General features: G+C 42.6%; 1 protein-coding gene across 1 annotated transcript; it reads left to right on the top strand.

The window, feature by feature from the left end:
• The first annotated feature begins 448 nt into the window (after nucleotides 1-448).
• MPZL2 (myelin protein zero like 2) lies at nucleotides 449-11,159 on the top strand. Its single transcript, XM_047753592.1, has 6 exons — nucleotides 449-699; nucleotides 1,942-2,108; nucleotides 2,696-2,906; nucleotides 5,578-5,725; nucleotides 8,788-8,863; nucleotides 10,703-11,159. Exons 1-5 carry the CDS (start codon nucleotides 642-644, stop codon nucleotides 8,849-8,851), a joined length of 648 nt encoding a protein of 215 aa, XP_047609548.1. The 5' UTR covers nucleotides 449-641; the 3' UTR covers nucleotides 8,852-8,863; nucleotides 10,703-11,159.
• Nucleotides 11,160-13,208: the final 2,049 nt, after the last annotated feature.

Here is a 13,208-nt window from a genome sequence, read left to right as displayed (position 1 = left end):
CTGGCTAGCATCCATGAGGATGCAGGTTCGATCCCTGGCCTCGCTCGGCGGGTTAAGGATCCGGCGTTGCCGTGAGCTGTGGTGTAGGTCACAGATACGGCTCAGAATCTTGTGTTGCTGTGGCTGTGGTGTAGACCAGTGGCTACAGCTTTGATTTGATCCCTAGCCTGGGAACCTCTATATGCTCCGGGTGCGGCCCTAAGAATTAAAAAAAAAAAACCCAAAACCTGTTTGTAAAAGAGTGTGTGTGGGCCAGACCCAAAGCAGCCTGGGACATTTCAGATGGTCACTACCTGCTCTGAGGCCATCTAGAGGCCAGAGTCCAGATAAACTGCAAAGTAAAGGCAGGACAGCAGTTTGGGACTTTGTGCAGAAGGGCGGGAGGTGTAGAGGGCGGGCTGGAGGGAGGGAAGGAGGGGAGGGAGGGCGTTGGGAGCTGAGGCCCCACCTTTCATTCCAGCAAAGTGCACTGCCGAGCAGGAATGAGTCACAGGCACGGGCCCTCAGATTCCCAGAGGTGAGGGTCTGGCTTCTCTCTGTGGAAAAGCGCAGCGATCTTTCCTCCTGGAGCGGCCTCGGCAGGGGGCTGGAGCGCTTGGTCTGCCCGGTCTGGTCTTGGGGGCCAGGGCTGGGTTTCCCTCATGTATGGCAAGAGCCCTACGCGTGCTGTGCTTTTTCTCCTTGGCGTACAGCTCACAGGTAAGAGCTGGCCGGCTTCTCCGAGCATTTCCTCCTTCATTGCCTCTTCTATCAAGTTAGCTAATTGTTGAAAAAGTCACAAGAGGCTTTTTTGGGAGCCCGAGCCGCAGCTGCATTTTGTTTTAGTTTTGCCTTTAATGAAACTGAGGTGGTGTGTTGTTTGGGGGGAACTGCTTTTGGACAAACAGGTTTAGATGTGCTCCAGCTGCCAGTGGTTTGGGCACAGAGAGGGCTTTCTGATCTCAGGTTACACACCATTTTTTTTGTGGCTACGCTCAACCTCCCACTTTGGGCAGGACTTGGCACTTGGATTTCTGTGCGTTGGGCTCGCCTGGGTCTCTAGGGCAGCACTGGGAAAGCTGAGATTGTTAAGGAGAGACCCCCTGTGATTTTGTTTTTGTTTTTTGGGCTGTGCCAGTGGTACATGGAGGTTCCCAGGCTAGGGGTCAAACTGGAGCTGTAGCTACTGGCCTACACCACAGCCACAGCAGTGCCAGAGCCAAGCCATGTCTGCAACCTACACCATAGCACATGGCAACGCTGGACCCTTAACCCACCGAGCAAGGACCAGGGATCGAACCTGCATCCTCATGGATGCCAGTCAGACAGTCAGATTCGTTTTCCGCTGAGCCACAACAGGAACTACCCCCCCACCCCTGGTGGTTTTGAAACTGCTCCAGCATGCGCATGATAAATGTAAATATCTGGGTGAAAATAAAGTTTCCAGCTGTGTGGGCCGGCTGAGCTGTCTGGGGCTGATGCATTCAGTTTCTGCAAAAGATTAGAAACGAGATGAAGTTCACATAACAAGGACCCTTTCTGGAAAACTTACCTGCCTAGCGGACCATTATACACATAATACGTAATGCTTAATCTGAATACACATCTAATTGGTATTCCGATTAGACTTGATTTTTTTATTTCTGCTTACAATTTTATTTGCTGATGTTTATAGTTTGTTACAGCAGTTTTGAAGTGGGTACCACGAGGCTAGAGGATCAAGCTTTGGAGAAAATGAGAGCACTAAGGAAAGGCTCACTGTGGGGCGTTCTTAGTTTAAGGAATGGGAGGTCAAGGTTACATGCAGGGAGGAGTATGTAGACTCTGGGTGAAGTGAGTTTGAGTGAGAGCTGCCTCTCTCCGTTGTTTAATGCCCTACTCAGACTTGTATTGTGGTAGTGTCAGCAGAAGTCTTAATACATACCTCCTGTGAATCCCTTTTCTCTCCTTTTTCCCTTGCAGCTCTTTGGCCAACAGCAGCTGTGGAAATTTACACCTCTCGTGTGCTGGAGGCGGTCAATGGGACAGATATTCGGTTAAAATGCACTTTCTCCAGCTTTGCCCCGGTGGGTGATGCTCTAACAGTGACCTGGAATTTCCGTCCTCGAGATGGGGGCCCTGAGCAATTTGTAAGTAGGGGCCCTTGGTTAGGAAAATATGCCAGTCCATTTCTCCCTTCCCTTTCTGTATTTTTCTTAGCAGCAAGCCCAGGATAAAGCTGGGAAACAATTCTTTTTTTGTTTGTTTGTTTGTTTTTTTTGTCTTTTTGTTGTTGTTGTTGTTGTTGTTGTTGCTATTTCTTGGGCCGCTCCCGCGGCATATGGAGGTTCCCAGGCTAGGGGTCTAATCGGAGCTGCAGCCACCGGCCTACGCCAGAGCCACAGCAATGCGGGATCCGAGCCGCGTCTGCAACCTACACCACAGCTCACGGCAACGCCGGATCGTTAACCCACTGAGCAAGGGCAGGGACCGAACCCGCAACCTCATGGTTCCTAGTCGGATTCGTTAACCACTGCGCCACAACGGGAACTCCTGGGAAACAATTCTTGAGACAAAGACAGACCAAACTCAGAGGCCGGTGAAGGGGAAGGCAAGAGGTTCTTGCAGAAGAGCTGCAGACAGGGCAGTCAGGCTTGCTGGCGTTTCTCTTCTGCTCCTGCATCTCAGCCTCCCTGGCCAGGTACCAAATAAGACCTTTGGCACTTCTCCTCTCTAGGTTTTCTACTACCACATGGAACCCTTCCGACCCATGAGTGGGCGTTTCAAGGACCGGGTGGTCTGGGATGGGAACCCTGAGCGGTATGATGTCTCCATCATGCTCTGGAAGCTGCAGTTTGATGACAATGGGACATACACCTGCCAGGTGAAGAACCCACCTGATGTTGATGGGCTGATAGGAGAGATCCGGCTCAGTGTCGTGCAAACAGGTAGGTGACGCAAAGAAAAATGGTTTTGGCAAGTGTGAGAGCTTGTAGCAAAGAGAGGGGCAATCTTTTGTGGTGACTAAAAGTAGAGAGAAGGACCAACCTTTTGCATCTGGAAATTACAGAGGGAGAGTGAAGAAGAGTCCTGGGGTAAAAAGAGAAAGGCTTTGTTTGGCTGTGGAAAGAAACAGAAAATAAAGCAAAGGGACCCAGGGAATCTGTTACAAAAATGGCATTGAGATCGTGGAAGGGAGAGGAAGCAACTCTCTGATAGAAGGCTAACAAGAGGTCCATTCACGGACTCATTTATTCGCAAACACTATTGCGTAGCTACTCTATCAAGCACCGTCCAGAGTGCTTGATGTACTATCTCATTTAACCCTCACAGCCACTGTCAGAGGCAGATACCAGTAATGGTAGCTATTGTTTATTGAGCACTTCCCATGTGCTAGGGGCTTTATATATCATATTTAGTCTTTACATATCATATCAATTTATTGTGCTCTTAGTGCTCCCCCCATTTTACTAGTGAGGAAAGTGATGCTCCTAGAGGTTTAAGTCACTTGTCCAAAGTCATGTAGCTAATAAATGGGGTCACTCAACTCAACCCAAGCATGTCTCAGAATCGTTCTCCAAATTAATGCCCTGTATTGCCTGCAGTCCTATAAAGGACAACCTGGAAAACTGCCGGATAACAAAAAGCAAAGACCATAAAACTCCAGAGTTGTAAATTTGGGTTTGAGTCACTGCTACTGTTTACCAGCTGTAAATAATTTTTCTCCTGTAAAGTGAGAATAATAGAGTGAGGATTACGGTGAGGATAAAATGAAGTAATAAATATAAAAAGCCCCCAAACTCTGAATTGCACTGAAAATGATAATAGCTACCATATTTTGAATGTTTCTTATGTGCGGCCACAGCATGGAACAATTTACATAAGCAATTTTATTTTTTATAACTCAAGAAAAGAATATTGTTACCTCTATTTTATACACTGAGGAAACTGAGGCTCAAAGAAGTTAATTACCCCAAATCACACAGGAGCTGGTATTTTAACTTGGCTGTCTCTTGTGTATGCTCTTAACCAACACACACCATTACCCCAAACATAAAAGCCTATAAAATGGCATGATTTCCTCCTTTCATTCCTAGTACCGTCCTTCAAGGCCCTATCAACAGAGAGCTGTGTGACCTTGGGGAAGTCATTTCAGTATTGAAAGAAGTAATGTAATGTCTTTGGACTTCAGTTTCTTCTGCAAAATGAACGGGTAGATAAGAGCACGTTGTTGAGGAGTTCCCATCGTGGCGAAATGGAAACAAGCCTGACTAGTATCCATGAGGATGTGGATTTGATCCTTGGCCTCACTCAGTTGGTTAAGGATCTGGTGTAGCTGTGAGCTGTCATGTAGGTCACAAATGTGGCTCAGATCCCGCATTGCTATGGCTGTGGTGTAGGCCGGCAGGTGCCACTCTGATTGGACCCCCTAGCCCGGGAACTTCCATATGCTACAGGTGTGGCCCTAAAAACAAAACAAAATGGGATCACTACTCATTGGGAACTTAGTGAAAGTCATGACTCCTGCTTACTACAAACCATGCCCACATACAACGTGACATCGATGTCCTGGGCTTGCGCCCCACCTCCCCTCCCCCATCTTCTTTCACAAACTCCAGGCTGGGAATCCCTCGACTCTAATGTCTCTTCTGGCTTTGAGGGTTTTAAATCAGAAGTCAAGTTAAAGGAGTTCCTATCGTGGTTCAGTGGTTAACGAATCCGACTAGGAACCATGAGGTCGAGGGTTCGATCCCTGCCCTTGCTCAGAGGGTTAAGGATCCAGTGTTGCTGTGAGCTGTGGTGTAGGTTGCAGATGTGGCTCGGATCCCACATTGCTGTGGCTCTGGTGTAGGCTGGCGGCTACAGCTCCGATTTGACCCCTAGCCTGGGTACCTCCATATGCTGCGGGAGCGGTTCAAGAAATGGAAAAAAAAAAAAAGTCAAGCTAAAAATGAAGAGACCCAGGCTTCACAGACACTAGCTTGGTTTAGGGACACTTCCCTCTGGGTTTTCCCTTGCATCATTTATCCACCAGACTATAGTTACTGATTTACTTGTTTGTCTTTCCAGTGGGCATGAGTTCCTTGAAGGTAATGTCCTTCGTTTTTTTTTTTTTTTTTGGCTTTGTGTTTCCATCAAAGTGCCTGGAACGTAATAGGCCCTTAAACCTGAATCAATGACTGAATGACAGGTGAGAAGGATTCAGGGAGAAATGGTTTGGACACTGGATTTGATTATGTCAGCAATAACCTTATCCCGCTAGGTAGGTTCAACAGGCCCAGTGTTCTCAAAATTTTAGCATGCATCAGAATCACTGGAGGACAAGTTAAAACAGATTTCTGGGCCTCACCTGTAATTCAGTAGGTCTGGGGTGGGGCCTGATGTAACTCACCTTTTCAAAGTTCTGAAGTAATTCTGTAGCTGCTACTCCTAAGACCATAGTTTGAGAACCACAAAAGCAGTCTGTATGGCTTGTCTACTGCTGCCAGAATGTAAGGTTAATAGGGTAGAAGAGAGGAAGATTCCACCTAAGGATGAAAATACCTCCCAGTTAGATCTCTAGATTTCATCATAGTCCTTCTCTTATCAGAATCCTAACTTGATCTTTTCTCTTTCCAGTGCGCTTCTCTGAGATCCACTTTCTGGCTCTGGCCATTGGCTCCGCCTGTGCGCTGATGGTCATAATAGTAATTGTGGTGGTCCTCTTCCAGCATTTCCGGAAAAAGCGATGGGCTGAAAGAGCTCATAAAGTGGTGGAGATAAAACCGTAAGGCTGGGCAGTTCTGGGAAGGTGGGGCTAAAAAATTGTTAACCAGGAGTTCCCGTTGTGGCTCAGTGGAAACCATCTAACTAGCATCCATGAGGATGCAGGTTTGATCCCTGGCCTCGCTCATTGGGTTAAGGATCTAGCATTGCAGTGAGCTGTGGTGTAGGTGGCAGGTGAGGCTCAGGTCTGGCGTGGCTGTGGCGTAGGCTGGTGGCTACAGCTACTATGGGACCCCCAGCCTGGGAACCTCTGTATGTCGAGGGTGCAGCCCTAAAAAAGCAAAAAAAAAAAAAAGTTGCTGAACAGATGTTCTTCCTTTTGAGTAAATCTTGTATGAAAGAATTCAAATTCACAGGATGAATAAATTAGGGTGTGAATTAGTAACTTTAGTTTCTTAATTTCACACAAGATTTCATTATAGGCTTTCTTTATAGGATTTGATATAAAAATTTGCTTTCATAAAGCTTTTCTAGGATATTCCTTACTTTTAATATAAAACATACATTTCTTTTTTTTTTGTCTTTTTTTGTTGTTGTTGTTGCTATTTCTTGGGCCGCTCCCGCGGCATATGGAGGTTCCCAGGCTAGGGGTTGAATCGGAGCTGTAGCCACCGGCCTATGCCAGAGCCACAGCAACGCAGGATCCGAGCCGCGTCTGCAACCTACACCACAGCTCATGGCAAAGCCGGATTGTTAACCCACTGAGCAAGGGCAGGGACCGAACCCGCGACCTCATGGTTCCTAGTCGGATTCGTTAACCACTGCGCCACGACGGGAACTCCCTAAAACATACATTTCTAAGAACCACTGGGTGGTCAGCAGAGGCTCTATGAATCAGAGCCTAGGAAAGTCAGGCTTGCTGGTATAATAAGGTGCTCAATATATATATTTTAATTGAGATAAAATTTACATATCATAAAATTCATTATTTAATGTTCACAAAGTTGTGTAAATGTCACTACTACCATTTTCATGCTCCAAAAGAAACTTCATACTCTCTAGCCATTACTCTGCATTTTCCGCTCCTACATGCCCCGACAACATTTTTTTTCTTTTCTTTTTATGGCCGCACCTGTGGCACATGGAAATTACCAGGCTAGGGGTCAAATGGGAGCTGCTGCTGCTGGGCTATGCCATAGCCACAGCAACAGCAACACCAGATCAGAGTTGCATCTGTGACCTATGTGGCAGCTGTGGCAATGCCAGATCCTTAACTCACTGAGCAAGGCCAGGGATCAAACCTGCATCCTCATGGATACTAGTCTGGTTCTTAGCCCACTGAGCCACAGTGGGAACTCCACCCCTGATAACTACTAATCTGCTTTCTGTCTCTGGATTTGCCTATTCTGGACATTTCATATAAAGGCAATCATACAATATGTGACCTTTTATATCTGGCTTCTTTGACTTAGTATAATGCTTCCAAAATCATCCATGTTATAGGACTTCATTCATTTTAATGGCTGCATAATATTCCATTGTATGCTTATACCATGTTTTGTTTATCCATTCATTTGATGGACATTTAGATTTTTCCCACTTTTTGGATACTATGATTAATGCTACTATGAACATTCATCTACAAGTGTCTGTTTAGGTGTGTTTTCAGTTCTCCTGGCTATATAACTAGGAGTGGAATTACTCGGAAGTAGTAATGCTATGTTACCTTCTGGAGGAATTGTTAGACTGTTTTCCAAAACAGCTGCAACATTTTATATTCCCACCAGCAATGTAAGAGGGTTCCAGGTTGTCTACATCCTTGAGAACAGATGTGTGTCCTGATTATAGCCAACTAGTGGGTAAGAAGTGTTATCTCATTGAGGTTTTTTTTAAGGGTCGCACCCACAGCATATGGAGCTTCCCACACTAGGGATCGAATGGGAGCTATAGCTAGTCGCATTTGTTTCTTCTGCGTCATGATGGAAACTCCTCATTGAGGTTTTGATTTGCATGTTCCTAATAACTAATGATGTTGAGCATCTTTCCATGTGTTTATTGGATATTTAAATATCTAATTTGGAGATAAAGCTGTTCAGATATTTTGCCCATTTAAAAATTAGGCTATTGGTCTTTTTATTAAGTTTTATGAGTTCTTTATATATTTTGGATTCAAATTAATTTATAGAATTTGCATTTATTTTCTCCCATTCTGTGGGTTACCTTTCTACGATCAACTGTCCTTTGAAGCACTATAGTTTTAAATTTTGAAGATGTCCAATTTATCTTTTTTTTCTTTTGTTGCTTGTGTTGCTGATGTCGTATCTAAGAAACTGTTGACTAAGCCATGGTTAAAAAAAATTTATGTCTTTCTTCTGAGAACTTTACAGTTTAGTTCTTACATTTAGGTCTTTTGAGTCATTTGAATCAGTTCTTGTCTATGGTGTGAAATAGCACAAATTCACTTTTTTTTGCAGTTATAATTTTTCAGCTGTCCCAGCAGCATTTGTTTCATTTCCTCAATAAATATTTATTATGGTAAATAGAATTGATTTTAAGGAGCCTAAGCATTCATTAGGCAATGAATTAAATGCTTAGCTGGTTTGAATATATAATCAAAAAGATGACTTCTGGGTTAATACAAAATTTTTATTGTTTTTTGAATAAGGAGTAGAGTTAGGGGTAGAATACTAATGGTAAACTAAGGTGTCTGCTTGAAATACCTAGAGCTCTCAAATTATATTCCCTTCTAGAAATACTCTGAAAAGTGTTTAAGTTCAGATACTCAGGTCATGTGGAAGCATGAGTATTATTAGATAGCACCAGTAGTTTAGCACCCTGTAAGCTTGGGTCTACTCCCAGGTGCATATAATTCTTCCCAAATTTGGGGGAATAGGATTTCCCTGGTGGTGCAGCAGATTAAGGGTCTGGCTGTTACTGCTGTGGCTCGGATGGGTGCTGTGATGTGGGTTCGGTCCTTGGCCCAGGAATGTCCACGTGCTGTGGGTGTGGCCAAAAAGAAACAAAGGCCCCGATTTGGGGGAATATATCTCACCTGAAGCTTTGTAGGATTTGCCTCCCTTGCTTCCTGTTCCCCTGACATTGGTTTCTGCTTCTACATTACAGAAAAGAAGAGGAAAGGCTCAACCAAGAAAAAAAGGTCTCTGTTTATTTAGAAGATACAGACTAACATCTTGAGATGGTAAAGTTCATAAATGGGTTGATTTCTTTCCTTAAATTTCTTGTGTGGCCCATTTCTAATGTCGACCTCCCAGATTATATAATTGTTAGGTGTTTTCTTTATGAAATTAAAGGAATTGGGTCAGAGAGGAAAGTTTTTCATAGTGTTATGGATGACTGCCCCTTTGAGTGTATTTTGTGCAAAGGATTGGGAAGCTAGGCTCTACTACTGTTAAAGCTGAGGGAATTCTATGGTGATTTGAGGCTTTAGGGCTATATTTACTACCACAAAGAATAATAATTTTAAACATGTAAATAATTTTTTTTTTTTTTTTTGCCACCCCTGCGGCATATGGAGTTCCCCAGCCAGGGATCAGGTCTGAGCCTCAGTTGCAGCCTAAAACTTAGCTACAGCACTGCCTGATCCTTAACCCACTGTGTTGAGCGGAGGATCAAACCTGCATCCCAGGGCTTCCAAGACACTGCTCATCCCACTGTGCCAAGGTGGGAACTCCAAAATAAATCTTTTTTTTTTTTTTTGTCTTTTTGCTATTTCTTTGGGCCACTCCCACGGCATATGGAGGTTCCCAGGCCAGGGGTTGAATCGGAGCTGCAGCCACCGGCCTACGCCAGAGCCACAGCAACGCGGGATCCGAGCCACGTCTGCAACCTACACCACAGCTCATGGCAACGCCGGATTGTTAACCCACTGAGCAAGGGCAGGGACCGAACCCGCAACCTCATGGTTCCTAGTCAGATTCGTTAACCACTGCACCACGACGGGAACTCCTAAATAAATATTTTTTTAAGTGAAAAAATTAATATCTGCTCGTTTTCTTTTGTTTTATTGTAAACTAATCATGGCATTAAGAGAGTGACTCAATAGATATGCTTGACATTTTGACAGGAGAACTTCTGCATTATTTGGAATTGATTTCAACTCCTCATTTAGTTATTGGGACGATGAGCCCAATTTTAGTGGTGGGTAATTCTGTTTTTCCAGTTTTTAGGCTGTTTATGCTTAAAAGGTAGAAGAATTTATTTTTCATATGATCAGAATTTCTTCTATTCTCTGAAGTAGGTCCACCCCTATCATTTGCAGAAAGAGCCACATTTTTATAGCCTAAAGCTTCAATGAAAGATCTCAAGGATTTACAAAATAGAATATGGAGAAAAATGATTCTATTATAAGCCTAGAAAAACAAATTTGGTATCAGAGATTTTAGCAAGAGCTTTTTTTTTTTTTTTCCGGTCTTTTGCCATTTTAGGGCTGCACCCAAGGCATCTGGAGGTTCCCCGGCTAGGGGTTGAATCGGAGCTGTAGCTGCTGGCCTACCACAGCAACATGGGATCTGAGCCATGTCTGCTACCTACGCCACAGCTCAAGGCAACTCGGAATCCTTAACCCACTGAATTCAAGGAACTGGTGTTCTCATGGCTACCAGTCGGGTTTGTTAACCACTGAGTCACGATGGGAACTCCTGTATACTCCCTTCTTCACTTTTCTGTATATTTTTCTGTATATTTTCCTTTATAACTAAAGGGTTGGCTAGGGGTAGGACAGGGGGGCAGGAAGAGACAAAAGAGGAAGAGAGTATATATGTGTGTGAGCTATGGATCATCCAAGTGTCCTTGCAAAGCAGAGACTATGAATTAAGGACCCTGACCCTGAAAACTATGTAATAAGGATCAAGAAATTTCTTTTAAAAGTTTAACTAGGGGAGGACAAACTCATTTAAGAATATTTTCCTTCATAATGGAGAAGAGATCTAATAACATACATGTAATTCATAATGCCAGGTACTCCTATTGCACTTTTCTCAAATGCATTATCCATTTAAACTTTTGTTTTGTGTTTCAGGAAGCTGAAGATTTCCAAGAACAATCCTAGGTTAAGCTGAAGTTAATGGAAGCTTTTCTTTGGCTTTTCCAGTTGTGACCTGTCTTCCCACCAGTTCTGCAGTATATAACTACCTAGACAAGCCAACGTTCCTCTGCAGCCAGCATAGGGTCCTTAGGCAGATAGCACTGGACTCACACATAGCCCCATTACTAAGGTTTTATTTAATTTCAGAGTGCAGATATTTTTGAAATATTTGTTAGTTTTTGCATACGAAGAGGCTATATTTTTGCCCTTAAACACTCCTTGTGGATTACAACTTGTATACTCATAATTTGGCATCAAATGGGATAAAAGCCAACTGGTCTGTCATAACATTTCCTTTAATATTAATTTCCTTAGAGCACCATTCTTGCTACTAAAGTTAACATGTCTTCTTTTTCCTTCTCACTCTCTCAATTAAAAGGTGAGATCATTCTCCCCTGCTGTGTTTTTTTTTTTTTTTTTTTAGGGCCACACCCTAACCACACCTTGGTTCCCAGGCAAGGGATCCAATGGGAGCTACAGCTGCTGGCCCACACCACACAGGATCTGAGCCAAGTCTGTGACCTATCCCACAGTTTACAGCAACTCCAGATCCATAATCCACTAAGCAAGGCCAGGGATTGAATCCACAACCTCATGGTTCCTAGTCAGATTCATTTCCACTGTGCCATGATGGGAACTCCCCTCCCAGCTCTTTTTGACTGATTAACAGAAAAACCTAAATCCAAACAGTTTGATTTTTATGGCTCTTATGGGACAAATCTTGTTTTATTGAATTTCTTTCAATATCCTAGATGGCAAGTTTTTGTTTCTTTGTTTTTGAAGAATGGATCCAAGGTTTATAGTAGCACAAGTCTAAACCACAGAGTAACCAAGGGACGGTTACATAAATGCTAATAGATTGACAAATGCCACCTCAAGATGACTTGTCACCTTTTGTTCAGTGCTATGACAAGCAATCAATAGCACAGATCTTTCATGAGCACTGAATGACTGTTTGGCTTACTATACCCCCAATTTATTTATAATAACAAAATCTATGCTCATTTGTAGACTGGAATCATTAAGCAGTTAAATGGAAGGATTCTGTAGCAGTATATTAAAAATTAAAACTTTAGGGCTGGTGAAAAAGAATCAACCCTAAATGATGATAATTTTGTGTAATGTTATACAAAACTCTGAGAACAAGAAGAGATTGTTTAAATTTTGTCTCATTTCTTTTTGTTTTAATTCATATTCTTATTTCAGGGGGGGCAAGGATTTGGTATGGGGGCAAAGGAATACCAAAACTAACAGAATGAAACCAACTTTATTCTCTTTTTTTTCTTCTACTAGTAGATGAGACAAACTTTAAAAGAGGGTTATGGAAAGAAGAGTGCTTTTTAAAATGTGTCTAGTTTCCCAGTGTCTTTCCAAACTTAAGCTACAGCAGCATTTATTCAGAGAACATCTAAAAGTTTAGTAACCCCCACCCACTTCCCCCCTCAAATCTTTACAGCTTGATATTTTCAGTTTTAACCAACTAGGCTGAAGATATTATTTCTTTCAACAAACTGGACTTTCCAAACAGTTTTTCTATATTTGAAGATGCTGAACTCTTATATTTTTCCAATACAAAAAAAATTTATAATTTACATATGAACCTTCATTCTGAAGTACATTCTATATCTGTCTCATTTTGCCTCTTATGCTGTCCAAGAGAGTAAAGTTTCAGGAGTTTTGAAACTAAAAATTAAAGTTCATATCACCTTTCATTCACTTTTTCTATTTTTCTCTATAATTCAACCTTTCAAAATATAGTAACTATTTTTTTTTTAAACAGATGGCCTGATTGATGTTCCATAACCATAAGAAGTAGTTAGAAACTCATGGAAAGTCTTTCCAGCAAAACTTGTAGCTTTTGTGTCTTGGTTACATACTCATGGGTTAAATACATCCTTGTAAAGTGTCTTCCACTTAAAGAGAACTTTTGTATTGTAATTTATTTTTTATTGTGCCTTAAACATTCGTGTAAATAATCTTCAGTAATAAAGCATTATCAATTATATAATTTGCTTATATGCAAATCTAAAATTTTTACTTGGCAGGTAACAGAAAACTGATGGGAATATATTTTATTTCCATTGAAAAGTTTGCTGGAGTTCCCATCGTGGCTCAGCAGGAATGAATTCAAGGTGTGTCCATGAAAATTCAGGTTCCATCCCTGGCCCCGCTCAGTGGGTCAGGGTTCCAGTGTTGCCATGAGCTGTGGTGTGGGTTGAAGATGCGGCTCGGACGCTGTGTTGCTGTGGTTATGGTGTAGGCCATCAGCTGCAGCTCAAATTCAACCCCTAAGCTGGGAATTTCCACATGTCATGGGTGTGACTCTAAAAAGCAGGGGAAAAAACAAAAAACCCCAAAAAACGACTTAGTTTGGAGACTCCTTCAAATGAATAGTATCCATCTGATACTCTTGCATTACCTTGTTAAAATAGAAAATTAT

This window comes from Phacochoerus africanus, chromosome 11 (genome assembly GCF_016906955.1).
Source record: "Phacochoerus africanus isolate WHEZ1 chromosome 11, ROS_Pafr_v1, whole genome shotgun sequence".
In the NCBI taxonomy this organism is placed as follows: domain Eukaryota; kingdom Metazoa; phylum Chordata; class Mammalia; order Artiodactyla; family Suidae; genus Phacochoerus; species Phacochoerus africanus.
This window is presented reverse-complemented; position numbering and strand designations above follow the sequence as displayed.